Source organism: Triturus cristatus, chromosome 3_2, assembly GCF_964204655.1.
Source record: "Triturus cristatus chromosome 3_2, aTriCri1.1, whole genome shotgun sequence".
NCBI lineage: Eukaryota > Metazoa > Chordata > Amphibia > Caudata > Salamandridae > Triturus > Triturus cristatus.
The window spans coordinates 459,286,384-459,306,849 of NC_140584.1; the positions used below are offsets into that span (position 1 = coordinate 459,286,384).

Genomic DNA, 20,466 nt, shown 5'->3' on the forward strand with positions numbered 1-20,466 from the left:
AAAGGGGTTTCCGTCCACGCCTTTGCACACCCAGTCACCACGGCACGCAAACTCCCCCACATTTATGTGGCTGAGCACTGGGTAACACTAGACCTCATAGGTCAGGCAGCCTGAGGTCGTCTGAGTTAACCCCCAGTAGCCACAGCCTCAAAACACTTATAGTTCGCCCTCCAACTATCATGTGCAACCAGTGGGGGAGGCAGGATACATCATAACCTGCACTACTGGAGTTCAATAACATTGTTTGAAGGGCTACTCCCTCCCCTGCCCTTCGTAACTACCACTCTACCCATGCCACCCTAGTGCGACAGGCAGACGGAGGACCATCTCGCCATACTCCACCAGGAAGTGGCAGCTCTCTTGGTCAAGGAGTAGGTCTTGGTTGTTATTCCCGGTACTTTCTGCTGCCCTAAAAGGACAGAGGCCTTCGTCCTATCCTATCCTAGACCTGCACACTCTCAATTTCTTTGTGAAAAAGTAGAAATGCAAAATGCACACGCTTGGTCAAGTTCTGTCTAACCTAGACCTTGGAGACTATTTGGTAGAATTGGACTGGCAGGACACATACTTCCACATTCCCGTCTTGCCTACCCACAGGCGTTACCTGTGGTTCACAGTGAGCCATGAGCACTTTCAATTCACTGTGCTCCCATCGGGTGTTCTAAGGTGATGGCAGTGGTTGCAGCTCATCTGCAGAGGTCAGGGGTACCAGTCTTCCCCTAAATCTATGACTGGCTGTTGAACGTGGGCTTGCCCCAGGCAGTTGTGTTCCACCTCCAGACTACAGCTGACCTCCTGCACTCCCTGGGGTTCACTATCAACATGCTGAAATTAAACCTGACTACCTTTCGGAGCTGTGCTGGATATGTTGCAGTTTTGGGGTTCTCCTCCTGAACGATAAATCCTGGATATTCAGGCTATGATGCTGATGTTTCAACCTCTATCCTTAGTTTTGTTTAGAGTGACTCAGGCTGCTGGGCCTCATGGCATCCTGCTTGTGGCACATGTCTGCTGGCATATGTGCGCTATGCAGTAGAACCTAAAGTTCCAGTGGTCACAGCATCAGGGCAATCTCTCCAATATGGCCGAGAATTCGGAGGGAACTGCAAAAGATCTACAGTGGTGGTTAACGAACCATATTTGGGTCGGCAGCAAACCCCTCTCCCTACCCCCAACCAGATTAGACAATAGTGACAGATGCGTCACTCCTGGAATGGGGCGACCAGCTGGGAGAGGTGAAGATTGAAGCCCTCTGGTTTCCTGCGGAATCCAGACTCCACATCAACCTACTGAAGCTCCGGGCAATCCGGCTGGCATTGAAAGCCTTTCTACCCTCCATTTAACAAAGGCTAGTGCAGGTGTTCACGGACAACACCACCACCATGTGGTACTGCAACAAACAGGGCGGTGTGGGGGTCATGAACCATTTGTGAAGGGGCCTGCGTCTCTGGACATTGCTGGAACGTTAGAAATGTCCAGAGACGCAGGGGCTGATTTTTTGACTCATTAGTAGTAATCATCTGGAGCTACCATGACTGTCCTCACACTTCTGGCTGTGCATGGTAAGCACCTGTAGAAGAGAGGTTTAGCAAACAGAAGGCAAGGAATGTGGCATTTTTAGGAATCCATTTTTTTAAACTGAAATTGGCATTATTTATGCTCTGAGCCTTTGGAAATATCAACAATAGGTCATCATTACTGCTTTTAAACCATGCTATACATTGAGTTTTCTTTTTATCTAATAATATACAGTTTATTAAATTTTTTAGATGTGATATCATGGGAATGATTTGTAATTGAATTAATGATGGTTTCTACCATTCTGTGCATGTAAATTTTAGAATCACTGTACAAGGTCATATGTATACCTATCTCACTATTCATACCTCTATACTATAATCAAACCATCTTTCTTGGGTCATGCATTGGTACAGTACTTCTCATAGCTCAAAAAAACAAATGTACATTGTTTTTCTTTAAGGGATGGTGGAGTTGGTTCTATCTTCAGAAACACTTCGAAAAATTCAAGTGGAATATGGAGTCACAGGATCATTTAAGGATAAGCCGCTTGCAGAATGGTTAAGAAAGTATAACCCTTCAGATGAAGACTATGAAAAGGTATTAATTAGCTTAAAATAGTCATAAAACAAGGCTGGCAATTTTGTAGTCTGTAAACGTACTAGCAGTACCTCAAATGCTACACTTCCTTAAAACATCTAATTTTGTAGCTTTTTTACATCAGTGATCTTGATTTCTTGACCGTTTACGTTTTTAAGTGGCTTCACTCTCAACTCTGTTGCAACTCTTTCTTTTATGTCGATTCTTTGTCATGCAAGGGTCCCCAACATTATCACCTGTCATTGGTGAACACTGTGCCTCCAACTATGCAAATGATAGTTACATCACAAATTACTGCAAGGCAGGCCTTTGTTTTCAGCTGAACCACTATTGCCTAAGAAACACTGATTTGATGCGAATAGCTGGCTTGAGGTAAACAAGCAAGAGAATTTCATAGTGCAGCAATCCAGAGATTGAAGCCAATTATTAACTTTTTTTGTAGCACCCAGTTTTAAAACAAATGTAGGAACTCATTTTGGGTGCGGACATTGGTCAATTGCCTGTTTGTTGAGGCAAAGAGAAATTTACTGACATGGAGATACAACCCACAACCTGGTATTATTTAGAAAGAAAACTGATAGAGTAATACTGTAGGATGAATGAAGAATGGCCCGTGAACCAGGAAGGGCTATTGTGGCATTAAGTGAAACTCATCATACAAGACCTCATGTGAGTAAGGTCCGTACTGTCAGTGTGGACCAGTGAAGTAATGTTGCAGGATACCAAGGATGGCAGCCACAGAGGTGAAAGGGCAGGGGCTGAATAGAGAACAAAACACCAGTAGTTCACTGGTTTCAGGCCAAGTAAAATGTTTACTGGAGCGAGCACCGGAAAGAGTCCCATAAACAGATTACAACATTGTAGACATAGAATCACAGCAAGGAAGGGGGATCGTGGGGAACAAGTAGCAAGGACGTTCCCTGGTTATAGGCTCAGTGACTCATTTAGAAACAAACCAGAGATGGGTAGCTTAAAGTTCAGAGGACCTATGTCACAGAACCCTAGATAGTTCTCTAAAAATTGGTGAAGCTGTAGTGAGGCCAGAAGCTGGAAAGAAATACAGGTACCTGGCCTTCATTTCAACAAGCTCATGTATGTTTATTGGGACGCCAAAATCCCAGTAGTTTTCATAAAGTGATCAAAATGTGTGTCTGGAAACTCCAAGCAAATGTTGTTTATTATATTTCTGCCAGTGCAAACAAACATCTAACTTCAGAGGGGGAAGAGAAATAAAACTTTCAGAATTCTGGAAAGATGTCGCACATCAAAGTATGATGGGATACAGAGTCCTGATAGAAATGGGTAAATGCTTCCAAAAGCTACCATGTGCTCTAAAGGGAAACTGCCGGAAAGGGAGACCGTGTTATGACACTATACCACCAAAACAAACAGAGTGCAAAATGATAAAGTAGTTGAATTTCTTCCCCCGAGGGTATGGCATTCTAAAGCTGTTAGAAATCTTTCCGTTCCTTTAAATCTAGTTAAAAACCTCAATGGAGAGAAAAACAAAATTAGTTTGACTTGATCTACTGACGTTGTTGTAGATATATTGTATATAGCTTTGATTGTTGCACTGAAACAACCACCATATTTAGAATAGTACAATGCCTAATGACAAGGTGGCCACCACCTTCAATGCAACCCTTTTGTTTTGTTGCAGAATATTAAATGAACATGCTATGCAGTGGTATCTGTGCACAGACAAAGGGTCCATAAGTGACAAAAGTTAGATAATCTGCTTTCCTCACCACTAAGTTCACATCACTGCCTCATCTCATTTCTTCACATGCACCCCTCGACATCCTAAAATGACAGTGCCCTCCTTCATCACCTCCCTTAACTAACACACCACAACCCAATTTCTTAAGTAGCTCAATTTTGAATGTGAGGTAACAAGTTTTCTAACCTTTTCCCTAATCTTCTCTAGTTCGAGGCATGTGGGCTGCTGAATTCATATCTGTGCATAGATCGCCGCCTAGTGTTGGGTCCGGATGATTGCACGTTGTTGTCCTGGAAGAGTCTTCGAAGTATCCTGGGATAGGTGACTCCTCCCCTGGACTACAGTGCGCATGGGCATCCTCTCCATCCTCAGATTGTTTTTTTCCGCCATTGGGTTCGGATGTGCTTATCTTGACTCAAGTTAGGAAAAACTTTTTCTAGGCCAAAAGGCCTTTAGTTCGCGTCGGTACTGTTCCCGATCGGTATCGATAGTATCTTGTTAGTTTACTAACTTCCAGAACCAACTTTTTTGCTTCCTACCCGACCATCGACCAGTCATCGACGATGGAATCAAGGACACCATTCAAGCGGTGTCCGGTATGTAATGCGAAATATCCCCACATCGACGTCCATCCGGTGTGCAACAAATGCCTTTCACCGGATCACGACGAATCTACATGTATGGCCTGTGCCCGATTCCGATCCAAGAAGACTCTCCGGAATCGACGAGCAGCGAGACTCGAAGCGCAGCAAGCGGCACCGGCCCCGGCCGACATCTTCAGCGCTGAGACCGAAGATGTCGAAGACGTGGAGAACCTACCCTCCAGCCCCGTTTCCGAACACGACTCCGGCTCGGAAGACGTCGAAGAAAGCCTCTTTCGCAGAGACGAAGACGACACCGAGGTAGGAGACTACAATGAGGCCTTAGGGGCCGAAGAGAGTAGCTCCGATGACGAGCAAGGCCTACCCGTACAGACTGAGGACATCCCAGTGCGCCAGTCTATGGCTCCGGTCGAGGGATCGCCTTCGGGCCTTACCCAAGACCTATCCCGCAGTTCTTCGGCCCCGCCCTCGGGCCCGGCCTCGGACATTCAGCGGCAGCCATTAATGCCCAAACCGGCTGGTTTCCCTTCTTCAAAACCGAAACCAAAAGCTGTATTGTTTCAATTGAAACCGAAACCGAAAGTGGCGCTGGTCGGATCGAGGCCCTCCACACCTTCGACGCCGGCAAAACCCGTCGGCACCGAGCGCAACAAACGAGACTTCGGTGCCGAGCTTGAAGCGGCCGACGTCGGAGTCGACATACGGAAAAAGACCTTCGGTGCCACCAAACCTACTCGGCTCCCGGCACCGACGCAATCGGCTCCGACCCCAAAGGTCAAACTGCCTGCCGCGTCTCCCACCGCTTCGACGGCACCACCAAAGCCACACTCATCGAAGACGTCGACGGCCATTCCCGCCCCTCGACTCGATGACTCACCGGCGCCGAAAAAGTCCACGCCAGCCTCCACAGAACCGGTCGGCGCAAAGGAATCAAGAGCGCTCCAGGTGCGACCCGTTGCTGCGCAACGCACCAAAAACAAAACGGTCCTCCAGGACACATCGGGCTCCGAGCCAATAAAAGCTCCAACAGCCTCTTCGGCACCAGCCAACATTACTTTTGGCCTGCCACCATCCACGGCCCCGAAACTGTTCCAAATCAGGACACGGGTCACCCACACCACGATCACGCCTGCCGAACGCTCTGCGGAGACGTCTCCATCGCATCTCATCGACGCCGACACCGGCAGGATGATTATCCACAAAAGGAGAATAACTTCTGAGCCAGCTTTGGACTCCTTCCGGATCCCACTTAAGAGAAAGCTGCCAGTGGCTTCGGAACCAGTTCTTTACGAACCTTTCCATTCACCCTACCAGGATCCACAATCCTTCTCTCCCACACACTCCGACACGGATGCGTTGGAGGACTACATGGGTGACCAAGTCCCCTACCCCGGAGACATGGACCCTGATGGCCAACAGGACCCTGATCAAGCTTGGGATGACCCTGTAGACCCAGGTGCACCTATGGATGCACAGGACCCGCAACTCTATGGAGCAAAAACATCTCCCACAGAGGACACTGCCGCGTTCAACGCTCTAATTGAACGTGCTGCGGCCAATCATGGGGTGCAACTTCACTCTGACACCATCGAGGACGACTTTCTCATGGATACTTTCGCATCCTCAGAAAGGAATATAAAGACTCTGCCCATGTTAAAGGGGGTCCTCAAACCAGCAAAGGACATCTTCAAGGAACCCACCAGGGAAGAGTGATAAACCCCAGGATCGACAAAAAATACAGATCAGTGCCTGGGGACCCTACTTACATTAGAGGCCAGTTACCTCTGGATTCCATTGTCGTTGCGAATGCTCGCAAGAGGGCACACTCGCAAACAGGTGACGCTCCTCCCCCGGACAAAGAGTCCAAGGTGCTGGAGTCCTCTGGCAAACGGGTTGCCGCCCAGGCAGCTAACATATGGCGCATTGCCAATACTCAAGCGCTCCTCGCTCGCTACGATAGAGCGCACTATGACACATTAGAGCAACTACTCCAACATCTCCCTGACCAATTCAAAGAAGGTGCAGAGATCCTCATCAGGGAGGGACAACTGCTCACAAATGCATCCATTAAGTGTGCACTGGATGCCGCAGATAAAGCTGCCAGAGCCATAAACACTAGCGTCATGTTGCGACGACACGCCTGGTTGCGAATCTCCGGATTCAAACCGGAGGTACAAAATAACATCCTCAACCAACCTGTCAACCCCGACTACTTATTCGGGCCGGAGGTTGACACCACCCTAGAGAAAATAAAAAAGGACACAGACACTGCAAAGTCCATGGGGGCCCTACAAACACAGTCCTTTCGGAGCGGCTCCTTTCGTCGCCCCGGAAATAGAGGAGCAGGTAGAGGACAGGGGTCACAGCAAACATACAACAAGGGCAACACGCAAAACACCTACGATAAAAACACCCGGGGTGGATATCGTGGCTCCAGCACAAAGGGCAGAGGACGCGGCTACGGCAACACCAGGTCCTCCCCCAAGAACAAGCAGTGACGCCCTCTCCCTTCCTCCCGACCACATAACACCTGTCGGGGGAAGGCTACAAAGGTTCCTGTCCACGTGGAACTCCATCACCACGGACAGGTGGGTCAAAGATATTGTCAAATACGGTTACTGCCTAGAATTGACCTCAACTCCACCCACAATACCTCCAAAAAACCGTCCTATGTCCTCAGAGCACTTAACGCTCTTACAGCAGGAGGTGCAAAGTATGCTACTAAAAGGCGCAATAGAGGTCGTACCCGTCCACGAGCAAGGTACGGGGGTGTACTCCCTGTACTTTTTAATACCGAAAAAGGACGGGTCACTCAGACCTATATTAGACCTGAGACCCCTGAACCAGTACATTCTTTCCGAGCATTTTCACATGCTCACTTTACAGCAAGTCCTCCCGCTGCTCAAGCAGGGAGACTTCCTGGCCACACTGGACCTCAAAGATGCGTATTTCCACATACCCATTCACCCCTCACACAAAAAATACCTCAGGTTCACTGTTCAAGGGCAGCACTACCAATTCAAAGTCCTCCCCTTCGGCGTGACAACAGCACCCAGGGTGTTCACGAAGTGCCTAGCTACTGTGGCGGCACATCTACGGAGGCAGCACATACACGTCTACCCTTACCTGGACGACTGGCTCGTTCAAGCGAAGTCAGCCCAGCAATGTGCCAGCCACATGTCCCGCACCATTCACCTCCTTCACAGTCTGGGTTTCTCACTAAATTACCCAAAATCCCATCTCCAGCCCGCACACATACAACAGTACCTAGGTGCGACTATAGACACTCTGGCGGCCACAGCTCAGCCAAATTTAGTGAGAATCAACAGCATGCAAATGCTGATTTCCAAGTTCAAACCACAACACTCCCTTCCCGCGCGAGTGTTCATGCAGTTGATAGGCATGATGGCCTCCTGCATTTTCATAGTCCCACACGCGAGACTACATATGCGCCCGCTTCAGGAGTGCTTAGCACGTCAGTGGAATCAGGCTCAAGGACAGTTGAAAGACCTAGTGTTGGTGAGCGGTCGGGCATACAACTCTCTGCATTGGTGGAATCCACAAAACCTTTGCAAGGGCCGACCGTTCCAAGAGCCTGTCCCACAAATAATACTGACGGCGGACGCGTCTCTCCACGGATGGGGAGCTCATGTACTCCATTACACAGTGCAGGGACTATGGACAACACAACAAAAGAAGATGCACATCAACCTTCTAGAACTGATGGCAATCTTCCTGGCTATGAAAGCATTCAAAGTACACTTGTGCAACAAAGTCGTGTTGATCCGAACGGACAACATGACTGCCATGTACTACATACAGAAGCAGGGAGGAACACACTCTCCACAGTTGTCTCATCTGGCTCAGAGCATGTGGAAGTGGGCCATTCAGAGGAACATGTTCCTCATGGCAGAACACCTCCCCGGCAAGGACAACCAGATGGCGGATCTGCTCAGCAGACACAGCCACCAGATGCACGAGTGGGAGTTACACCCATCAGTACTCCAACCGTACTTCCACCAATGGGGTCATCCAGAAATAGACCTATTCGCCACAAGCGAAAACGCAAAATGCCAAAGCTTTGCCGCCAGGTTCCCACATCCGCAGTCGCAGGGCAATGCGATATGGATGAACTTGTAACGCCCTGAACGTCTCAGGATCGTTTAACAGACACGACAATGAGGACGCAACCACTTGTGAAGGGTTAGTTCTTTTAATGAAGGCAAATAAAATACAAAGAACAAACAAAAGTTATAGTCACTGGAATCCTCCAGGCTAAGTACGTTACCAGCCCACAGCACGGATGGTCCTAACCGTCCTCTGCATATACGCCGATCCCGGCGTATGCCAACAGAGGGCAGAAATGAAATGGCCGACAATGCCAATCGGTAGGCTGTGAGGGGCACGAAGAGTGTTGGGGAGAATCGAGGAGTCAGGGAAACACCCAGCCGGGGTCTCTACCTGAAGGGAGCAGCCGCTCAACCTCTTCCTCAGACTGCACCGGGACGCGGAGTCACCTCCTGGTGATGCGTCACCGATACCCCAATCACAAGCAAGAAGACTGAACCGAGAGCAGCCGCTCGATCGATCCTGTGGACTTCCGAGTCTGTAACGCGGCAAACACCTCCTGGTGTGCGTTACAGCTGGCAGTCCCTGTGTCTCTGGTCGGGCTGGGAGTTACGACTCCAACCAGCAAAAGCGCCACTGCGCTTGGACTCAGCCGAGTCAAAAAGCGAAGCTCAATGGTTGACCGGTAGAGCTTCCGGGTCCTTCACATGTGACGATGGGGCAAGACACGGCCCAGGGAGTAACGACTCGACCTACCTCCGTTCTTGCCTTACTGGAGCACCACTCCGGAACACTGCTCTTCACGAAGCAGGTACGTCGGTGTAAACACAATATCCGACAGCCTTGTACCTCCCTGTTCCTCCCTTTATAGGGCATGTTTTCCTTGAGTTATGTAACAGCTCTCCTGTTTACATAAGGGCATGTTTCCCTTGAGTTATGTAACAGCTCTCCTGTTTACATAAGGGCGTGTTTCCCTTGAGTTATGTAACAGCTCTCCTGTTTACATAAGGGCGTGTTTCCCTTGTATGACAGGAATTCTTGACAGAACTGGTCCGGCAGATTTGCGTACGCTTTTCCCCCAGCACCACTGATACCGCTGGTGGCACGCAAACTCAGACAACATTCACTGACACTCGTCCTGGTTGCTCCAACGTGGGCACGCCAGCCATGGTACACCACCTTTCTCGAACTTTCCGTGGTGCCGCATCAAAGGCTGCGGATCAAACCCGCGCATTTGACGCAGAACCATGGAGAGATTCAGCACCCAGATCCGCAACAGCTGAACCTGGCAATCTGGCTCCTGAAGTCCTAGAGTTTGGCTACCTAAACCTGCCACCTGACTGTATGGACATCATTAAGGAGGCCAGGAGACCCACTACCAGAGCTTGCTATGCAGCCAAATGGAAAAGGTTCGTCATTTATTGCAATAATAATGACATTAACCCGCTAGATGCATCCATCCAAAACATAATTTGTTACCTCTTACACCTATACCGATGCAATCTGGCGTACACCTCTATACGTGTCCATTTGACCGCAATATCAGCCTATCTGCAGACTAGGCAGCACCTCTCTCTATTCAGAGTGCCTGCCATCAAAGCATTCTTGGAGGGACTCAAACGAGTCATTCCACCAAGCCACCCACCGGCTCCAATGTGGAACCTCAACTTGGTCCTCACACGCCTGATGGGTCCACCCTTTGAACCTCTACACTCATGCGAGCTTCAATTTCTTACCTGGAAAGTAGCTTTCCTAGTAGCGATAACTTCTTTACGAAGAGTTAGTGAACTCCAGGCACTAACTGTTCAAGAGCCATTTATACAGGTTCACGCCAACAGGGTCGTACTACGTACCAACCCCAAGTTCATGCCCAAGGTGGTATCGCAGTTCCACATGAATCCGACTATTGAACTGCCGGTTTTCTTTCAAAACCCACAGACTGTCGCTGAAAGGGCACTCCATACCCTAGATGTAAAGAGGGCCCTCATGTATTATATCGACAGGACCAAACCCTTTAGGAAAACACAACAACTTTTCGTTGCCTTTGCCCCACACCACAAAGGTAACGCTATCTCCAAAGCAGGTATAGCCAGATGGATCGTTAAATGTATTCAAATTTGCTATCAAAAGGCTAAACGCACTTTAACGATTCCCCCACGAGCCCACTCAACACGTAAGTTAGGGGCCTCCATGGCTTTCCTAGGAAACATTCCTTTGCATGATATATGTAGAGCAGCCACCTGGTCCACTACACATACATTTACCAAACACTATTGTGTAGATGTACAATCAAAACAGCAGGCAGCTGTAGGACAGGCTGTTCTCAAAACTCTTTTTCAGACCGCTGCAGCTGGCACTGGTAGCCGCCGCTAATAGAGGGCACTGCTATGTATTCTATGCACAGATATGAATTCAGCAGCCCACATGCCTCGAACTGAATATGCTACTTACCAGTATGCATCTGTTCTTGGCATGTAGGGCTGCTGACATTCATATCGCCCTCCCTCCTCCCCGGCGCCTGTAGCAGCTGCAGCTCTCAGAATTACTGTAAAGCATGGTCATCACTTTCTGTATCTACTCCATCACTGCCACAATGGCGAAAAACAATCTGAGGATGGAGAGGATGCCCATGCGCACTGTAGTCCAGGGGAGGAGTCACCTATCCCAGGATACTTCGAAGACTCTTCCAGGACAACAACGTGCAATCATCCGGACCCAACACTAGTCGGCGATCTATGCACAGATATGAATGTCAGCAGCCCTACATGCCAAGAACAGATGCATACTGGTAAGTATCATATTCAATACTACATCAGTACTAGTTGTGATGTACTGTGTGCACCCTCTCTATGTTCAGCCTGGCATTTGACATAAACAGTTACTACCCCATGTTTTAATATTTCAATCCCATAATTTGCAAATGACTTTAAAGAGAAGGACATTAGAGTAAGCAAAAGAAATCACTACCAACCTACCTCCATCAGCTCAGTTCTTTTTGTTCTTGTAATCCAACAGGTTTTTAGAGCAAGGTGCTACATGGGAGTAATGCGTGTTCTCTGTTTTGCAAATCTTTCTTCCCTACATACTCCTTTTCCTGTCCTTTCCTGGTCATTGGATTCCTAAAAGATCATTTTATGGATCGCTAGATCACAAGGCAACATGTAAATAATGCTTATATATTCAGGTTAGGTTTTGCTAATTTGTTTACCTTTCTATTTCTACTTAAATATTGTGTGTACGTGAAATGCCATGTTTTAATTAACTTTGTCATTGTAGGCATCAGAAAACTTCATCTATTCTTGTGCTGGATGTTGTGTAGCAACGTACGTACTGGGAATATGCGATCGCCACAATGACAATATAATGCTTCGAAACACTGGACATATGTTTCATATTGATTTTGGCAAGTTTTTAGGTCATGCACAGATGTTTGGCAGCTTTAAAAGGTATGCTTATTTTCAAAATGGCATCTGACCATGTTTACTTGTTTTATTTTTGTTTAGTTTTTTGCAATATTTCCCCACAGGTTTAGCTTTCCACTGAAGAGGATTAAGATAAACTAACAGGCTTCAGTACAATACAGCTAGCTTTAAGAATAATGTCATGCATTGTCATTGTCTGAAATGCCGTGGATTAGATTTCACATGATCAAGTAGTATAGTTCATAAAAATAATTAATATGATTTGTTTTCTTATGTGGCAAATTATTTACTCTTGTGTCACCTGTGTTACCCATTAGTTTGGTCCAGCATTATGATAAACAACCATCATCTTTTATGTTCAAGCCCTAACAGATTGTAAAGTGATCTTACTGTAGGGGAAGGTTTTTTTTACATTTCCAAATCATGGCCTTGTTTTAAAATGCAAGCAAGAGTCTCCCCAGGACATTAAAGCTCCACTCGTCCATTTCTCCTTACCTTAGAGGTTTTGACAGAGAGTGTCATGGCACTCGCAGCTCACTATTTTTGACACACAACCTCAATACTATACCAAGTCTATTATGCTCCAAATTTGTCAGAAAGTTGAAAACTTGGCACATGTGTAAAATTTAATCACTCTTTCTGTTCCTTGGTTGTAATAACTGGTTTGTCTTATGTTTTGCTATATTATTTTGAGCTTCATACCATTCTACTACTATTTCTATGCATTGTAAATGGCAAATGCTGCTATTGCCAAATTTAATAGCTCTCTATGTACGGATTTGGCACAAGGTAAGTCTCAGGATTCTGGGGGGGGGATTCAAACCTGTGACCTTTAGATCGTTGGAGGTGTCAGTGAGAGCATTAACTCACTTAGGTACCTTTGTGGCCAAAGATAACTGGCTTCCAGCAAGAGACTTCCGTAAAACATAGCAATCCATATGTACTGACTCTGGAAATATATCTAATGAAATAGGTTGCCTTCAGTAAACCTTTAGGAGTGAAGAGCAGTACAAAATGGGGCACTCTACACCGAAAACCAATGTTACATACAATGCCCCATTAGGGCGTACAACACTGAAAATGTCTGTTTGTTTGAAGGCATTTTATAATAAATAAATGAATGATCTGATAGACTTCTAGCCGCAGATTCCTTACCTTCAAATTATCCCCAGCCATCAGCCTGGATCCAGAAATGTTTTCATGAGCGCAGCAGGCGGCGTCGTTCAGTTCTGCGTGACGTCATCCGTACCGGAAGTGACCTGCGCAGTGCCAATGTAGGCATCACCTCAGCGTGCTGACGTCAGTTTCTTGTCGCAACTTTCCAGGCCAGGAGTGCAAAGCCTGAAAGGCAAAAGCCCTGTCCCTAGAAATCTGTTTGCAGAGTGGGTAGGACGGGTGGGTTGGTAAGGAATTTGCAGGTAGATTGGGTCTGTACCAGATAAGTTGTTACCGAAGTTTAGTAATTTGCTCATCTGATAGAGACTTCTAACTGCAGAGTCCTGATCATAGATTATATACCCAAGCAATACCTCCCTGGAGTTGGGTCTGCAAACCAATTTCAAATCAACAAGTCCTGCCGAACGGACAAAGTGCTTGTCCTGACCGGCCTAACTGTTCAGGCAGTTTTTTTTTGTGAATGCATGCAGAGAGGCCTACATTGCCAGGACCAGGACTCTGTACGCTAATGCAGTAGTCGCAGCCCTTGGTGGAATGAACATGCAAGCCCTCAGGGGGTTTCTTCTTGGCCAATTAATAGCATATTTAAATGCAGAGCACGATACATTGGGTGATTGTCCGTTTCTGCACAGAATTTCCCTTCTTTGCTCTGACATACCCACCCCAAAGAGTTAGTCGTCCACCTGGAAAACTCTCATGTGGTCAAGGCTCTTTTTGGGTCCAGTTGGTGAAGTCACATCCTCCTCTTAGGAAGGATGTAGCAGAGCGTAAAAAATGGACAGCGTGATAGACTGGTCTATATGGAAAGAAGTGGCCACTTTCAGCAGAAAAGAAGCTCCAGTGTGAAGAACCAGCATGTCTGGAAGATGTTCAGGTAAAGAGGCTTGGATGATAAAGCCTGGAACTCGTTGACCCTCCAGGCAGATGGTATTGCCACCAGGAAGACCATCTTGATGGTAAGGAGCAAGAGAGGACAGTTGTGCAACGGCTCAAAATAAGCTTTCATCAGGAGCTTCCGGACTAGATTAAGGTCCCACTGAGCCATGATGAAGGGTGAAGAAGGAAGCAGATGTTGCAAAACTTTCAGGAACCCATGTACAATAGGGGATTTGAAGAGGGATGGCCGGCCAGGCAACCGCAGACAGCCTGAGGTAGCAGAAAAATAGCCCTTTGGGTGCCCAGAGTAGAGCCCTGCTGGGCAACGGAAAGTATAAAGTACCTGAGAGAGGGGAGCAGAAAGAGGGTCATCCTGTTTCTATGCACACCCTGCCATAATCTTGCCCCAACCGCAGGCGTACACCGCTTTGGTGGAGGGATGCCTGGCTGCCAAAATAACATAGCAGACGAGGGGAAGGTCGAAAGAAGTCAATTGTCGCTCATCACTCTCCATGCATGGAAGCGGAGCGTTGAAAGGTTTGGGTAGAGAACCATCCTCTGCTGCTGCAACAGAAGATCCTCCTGAAGGGGCTGCCTATTCGGTTGGCCGATGGCCATGTTTATGAGCTCAGGATAACAATATCTCCAAGCCCAGTCCGGAGCCACAAGAATGACTTGGCCCGGGTCATTCCTGATCCTTTAGAGAACTCTGGGCAGAAGTGGTATGGGTGGTCGTGGTATGAGTGGAAAGGCGTACAGGTGGCCTGTTCTCCACTCGAGAGGAAAAGCGTCTCTGAGCAAGAGCCGCCTTTGAAAACTCCAGCGCTCAGAACTGCTGACATTGCGCGTTCTCTGCGGAAGCGAACATATCTAACTAAGACTCACCCCACTGCTGAAAGAGACCTTGCACCACCTCTGGATGAAGACACCATTCGTGATCCGCTAGGCATCTTCGGCTGAGTTCACCCACCCTGGCGTTCAGAGAGCCCACCAGGTGTTGAACCACCAGAGAAATGCCCTGGTGTTCCAACTATGTCCAGAGTCGCAGGGCCTCTTAAAAAAGTGTCCACAACCCCATTGTGTCCTGTTTGTTGTAGTACCACCTGGCGGTGGTGTTTTCCGTGAACACCTAGAATAACCTCCCCTTGATGGAGGCTAGAAGGGCTTTCAATGCCAGCTGGATCTCCCCGAGCTTTAGAAGGTTGATATGGAATCTGGATTCCACCAGAGGCCTCAGATGATCACCTCTCCCAGATGGCCGCCCCATGATATAGGATGAAACACTGGTGGTATAGCCTGACTATCCTAGACTCACCTTTCGGAAGGATATGCCCAAAACTCCAGAACGATGAAAAGGAGCATCTGAGTGCGGTGTGAGTTTGGTACATTGAAAGTGAACCCCAGCGAGTGCAGAAGGTCTGCTGTAGGCTGGAGAGGGGAGACGACAGCCTGGGTTGAGCCCACTTTCACCAGCCAGTCGTCGAAATAGGGGAAGACTGGCACCGTTAAATATCTTTAAATGAACTGCAGTCCCCATCATCACCTTGGTGAACACCGAGTGGTGCTGGTAAGGCTAAAAGGAAGCACGGCAAATTGAAACTGCTTGTGGCACACTGCAAATCTTAGGTAACGCCAGTGGGCAGGCAGGACAGGAATGTGGAAATATGCATCCTCCCTTGGCCAAGAGAGCTGTCACTTCCTGGCAGAGCAAGGTAAGATGGTCCTCCGTCAGCCTGTCACAAGCAGGTGGCATGAGTGGAGGGGTGGTCACAAAGTGGAGTGAGTAGCCCCTTCAGGCAATTTAAAGAACCCATTGGGCTGTTGTGATGGACCTCCAGTGCGGCAGTTATTGGCGTATCCTGCCTCCCACTGAGTGCTCATGATGGAAAGAGGGCAAACTTGAAGGGTTTTGAGTGTGCAGCTGCCAGAGTGGGGATGAACTGGCCCAACCTCTGGCTGCCTAACCCATGGGGTCTGTGGGTACTGCGTCCTTAGCCACGCAGTGATTGGTAAGCTTGCGCACTGTGGTGGCTGTGTGTGTAAAGACATGCCATGACAATGAAAGGAGCTAAAGGTGTACTGGGGTGAGCAAGAGGCCATGGAAAGGCCCCAAGACCTTGCCGTAGCTCTGCTATCTTTGGAGTGCTCCAGCGCTGAATCTGCCTTGTTTCCAAAGAAACGGGAGCTATTAAAGGGCATGTCCATAAGTGATGCTTGGAAATTCCCTGAAAAGCCAGTTGTTTTCAGCCAGGTGTGGCGCCCTAAGGCCACCGTTGATTAAACCTCTCTGCCTACTGAGTCTGTGGTATCTAGTCCACATCTGATTGTGAATTTAGCTGTGTCTCTCTGGTCAGCAGCAGCTTAGGAAAGTAAGATCTGGGCCTCCATAGCCATGTGCATCACATGTTCAACTGAATCCCATAGAAAATGGGAGCAATGGCCCAAAAGGCACGCAGTGTTCATGGTTCCAGTGCCAGGCTGGTGGAAGAAAACATTTTTTGTGTGTAAGGTGTCCAACCTCTTGGATTCCCTATCCGGTGGAGTGGAAGGGAATGCACCAGGATTTACATGGGAAGTATAGGCTTGGACCACCAAGCTCTCCTCGGTAGGGTGTTGTGTTTGAGAGGAAATGTGGGTCCCTTGAGGAGGGGCAGTGGCGGCGGGCAATCGTCCGGTTCACAGGAGGCCCTGTGCTGGGCTTGGACCAAGTCCCGAGCAGGGCATCTGTAAGGGCTTCATTAAATGGGTGTAGTGAGGGGTCGATCCCAGCTGACGCACCTCTGTCAAGATATTTGTCTTGACTGCCACTGAGGGCAGGCTAAGGTAGGACCAAGGCTGCACTAAACACCACCATAGCAGACGGCGGTCTTCTATAGCCACGTTAGGAGGAGAAAGCTTGCCAATATGTTATATTATGTTTATAAGTCTTCTAGAGCATTCAATTACCCAAAGGTGTCTTGGTGCTGACTTTGAAACCAGAGAGAGTAGCAAGAAAAAGGAGCGAAGAGCTAACAGGGACTGAGTTTTATAGACCTTGAAGCTGTATGGTTAAGATTTCTTCCACAAACCTGAGTTTTAAAGTTGTAGACGGTAAGAGTCTTCAGTGAGGAGGTGTGCGACCCGCTGCCCAATCGAATCACACGTTACACTGTCGCCAGAACTGGACATGGTTCAATTGTAACGATTGTGGATTACTGCTCTCCACTTCTAATGTGTGAGCAGAGAAGCCCAGTCGCACAGCTCCTCACTTAAGACTCTTAGCGTCTACAACTTTAAAACTCCGGTGTATGGAAGAAATCTTAACCATACAGCTTCAAGGTCTCTAAAAAGATGACACACTGGGAACAGCCATGAGACCGAGGAGTTTGTCTTCTTGGATGCCCTGAAGAAGCCCAGATACAGGTGAAACGCGTTGGTTGTATTCACAGTTCAAGGAATTTGAAATAAAGGATATAATTGATAAATACAAACCTCTTGTTTAATCTGCCTATGCTTGGCAATTTTGCCGCTATTTTGCTTCATACTATTTCTGTTGCCTCTCAGATCCTTGTGTCATTTGCTGATTTATTTGTGGTTACAACTGGTGGCGAACCATTTCTTGAGGCTGGCAACTGCAAGTTTGATCATTTTTCTGACTGTTACAGCGACACGTGATTGTGCGATAAGCGGGTCCCCTAGTCACCATTGTTTGTTTGATTCGACTGACTCTGAGGCTACTGTTTTTTTAGGCCTACTGCATCCAGCTGGTAAAGCACACCAGATACCATATGCAAGCTCTGCACTGGGATCTGAAGTCCCAGTGGGTACTGCACCAGGGGGACCTCTCCGACCTGGTCCAGCTTTCAAATGCGACTGCTATACATCTGTAGTGGTGGCTAACAAACTGCGACTGGGTCTGTGGCTGACCTCTCTCTTTCCTACCCAAAGCTGGTAGATGTGTCGGAAGCCTCACTTCTGGATTGGGGTAGCCATCTGGGAGAGGGTGGAATAAGAGGACTCTGGTCTCTGGCAGAATCTCAGCTCCTTATCAACGTTCTGTAAATGAGCGCGATGTACTTTGCATTAAAAGCCTTCCTCATGTCTATCAGGGGAAGACTGGTTCAGGTGTCCGTGGACACCACCACCCCATGTGGTATTGCTACAAACAAGGCGAGTTGGTGTTGTGGACCCAGAGAATCATCTGCGCCTCTGGACTTAGCTGGAGCACTAGGACAACTTCTTGGTCGTACAGTAACTGGCAGATGTATCAAACGCCAGGGCAGACAAACTCAGCCATTGATGCCTTGCACGTCACGGATGGCAAATACATTCAGAAGCAGCACAAGGTATAATCCAAGAATGGGAAGAACCATGGCTCAATCTGTTCGCCACCTCGGAGAACGCACAATGTCAGCACTTCTGTGCATTGGTATATCCAAAGGGGCTGTCGCTCGGAGATGCATTCTGCGTTGTGTTGAGTAAAATTTAGGACTCATGTACGCCTTTCCGCCAAAACCACTTCTGTCCTGAGTTCTCAAAAAGATCGGGACTAATAAAGCCCAAGTTATCCTACTGGCTGCAGATTGGACACATCCTGAACTCCTGTGCTCAAGTATCAGTTGTCTGCTCAGGCTGTCCCTTCGGGAGCACCTCCAGGTGCAGCGGAGGACGGGTCCTGCACACAAACATGCGCATGCTCCACCTTCAGGACTGGAGGTTGAGCGGCAACAGTAGAGGATTTTCGATCTTCCTCCTGAGTACTTTAATGTAATCTAGACAGCCAGACGTCTGACCACTAAAACTGCAAATGAATGGCATTGAGATAAATTTGTGGTTTGGTGTTCCTCACACCATGTGGATCCCCTTTCTGCACCACTGTCGGAGGTGTTTCTGTTTGTATTATCTTTAGCCCAGCAAGACCTTGCCCAGGGCACAGATAAGAGTTACCTGACGGCATTTAGTCTTTGTTGCAGTTGCCGGATCAACCCTTTCTGTTAAAGTTACCTGGTATGACTCATTTTTTGAAAGGTTTGCAACACTTGTCCCCTCCCATGCCTTTTGTGATGTCCCAGTGGGACCTCAGTTTGGTTCTCACGTTTCTCATGTGTTCCTCCTTCGAGCCCCTGCACAGCTGTACTCTACGGCTCTTGACTATCAAAACGGTATTTCTGATGGCAATTGTAACATCCAGGAGGGTCAGCAAGCTTCATGCTCTGTCGGTTCACTCTCCGTACACCAGCTTTTCCCTGACAAATTAGTCCTTTGGATTTGTGCCTTCTTTCCGCTGAAGGTTATCACCCCATTACATGTCAATTAGAGTATCACCCTGCCTACTTTTTTAACTCCACCTCATCCTTCCAAGGAGGAAGAGAGACTCCATCTCCAAGGACCCAAAGAGAGTGGTCTCGTTCTACATCGATCACACCAGAGCTCATTGGGTTTATGATCAGCTCTTCATCGGATTCACTGGAGCAAAAAAGGGCAAGGCTGTGCAGAAGCAGACCATCTTTCAATGGCTGTGCTCTGCATTAAGATCAGCTAAGAAGCAACCTCATAAGGAATTGCGAGCCCATTCCACCAGGGCCAAGGAAGCTACTTCTACGTTAGCATGCGGAATAACTGTTCTAAATATCTGCCGAGCCACTATGTAGGTGTCACTCCGCACGTTCATGAAGCACTATTGTTGAACAGTCTGGTCCAGCGAGACTGGTACTTTTCGCGCTCGGCCCTCTGTGGTTTAAGCCAGTTCGCAGGCCAAAGTCCGAGGACGTATTGCTTGGGTATCTATTCTAAGGTGAGGAATCGGCAATTAGAAGTCTCTATCATACGGACAAGTTAATTAAGCTTCAGTAATGCTTTTTCTGGTAGAGACTCCTAACTGACCCTTCCATCTTCCCTCTTCTGCGAACTGTGCTCCTCACCCTAAAGCTCCCATTAGACACTGCACAGTTGTCAAACATAGTTTTTTACATGGCTCCGCTTTTTTGGCCCAGAAATAATCGTGAAAGAAACTGATGTCAGTGCACCAGGGTGGCGCTTACATGGGCACCATTGCGTCACTTCTGACGTATACGACACCAGTGCAGAGCCGATAGATACTACCTGCCAGTGCTCAGAGCTACTGCTCAAGATTTTCCAGATCCAGTCTGACGCCTATGGAATTTTCGAAGGTGATGAATCTGCGGCAAGGTGGAGTCTGTACCGGAAAATAACTTACCTAAGGTAAGTAACTTGTTCCTTTTCCCTTGATTAATGAAACACCAACATGTTTGACTGCCTGATACTTTTGGCAGATTCTTTAGGGCCAGAGGACAGGAGCTAGTATGGTGCCTTCCAGATCAGTATCCTTGAAACCTGTGCCAACGAAGTAGCTGGCATACAGGGGAGGTACCAGTGGAAATATTCAGTGGATGACGTATATTGTTGGGGAAAAACGTTCCTGGTGTGTAGCAGAATGCATCACATTCCGAAACGAAGCAGACATGCGGCGATTTCAAATTGTGTG

At 47.9% G+C, this 20,466-nt stretch overlaps 1 protein-coding gene across 4 annotated transcripts in view; it reads left to right on the forward strand.

The window, feature by feature from the left end:
- The window catches only part of PIK3C2A (phosphatidylinositol-4-phosphate 3-kinase catalytic subunit type 2 alpha), a 780,848-nt gene that overhangs the window by 551,519 nt on the left and 208,863 nt on the right, over positions 1-20,466 (forward strand). For all 4 annotated transcript variants that reach the window (XM_085648082.1, XM_085648085.1, XM_085648083.1 and 1 more), the window contains 2 exons: positions 1,982-2,118; positions 11,785-11,954. In XM_085648082.1, the coding sequence (XP_085504208.1) occupies positions 1,982-2,118; positions 11,785-11,954 (307 nt within the window). The remainder of the gene's footprint in view (positions 1-1,981; positions 2,119-11,784; positions 11,955-20,466) is intronic.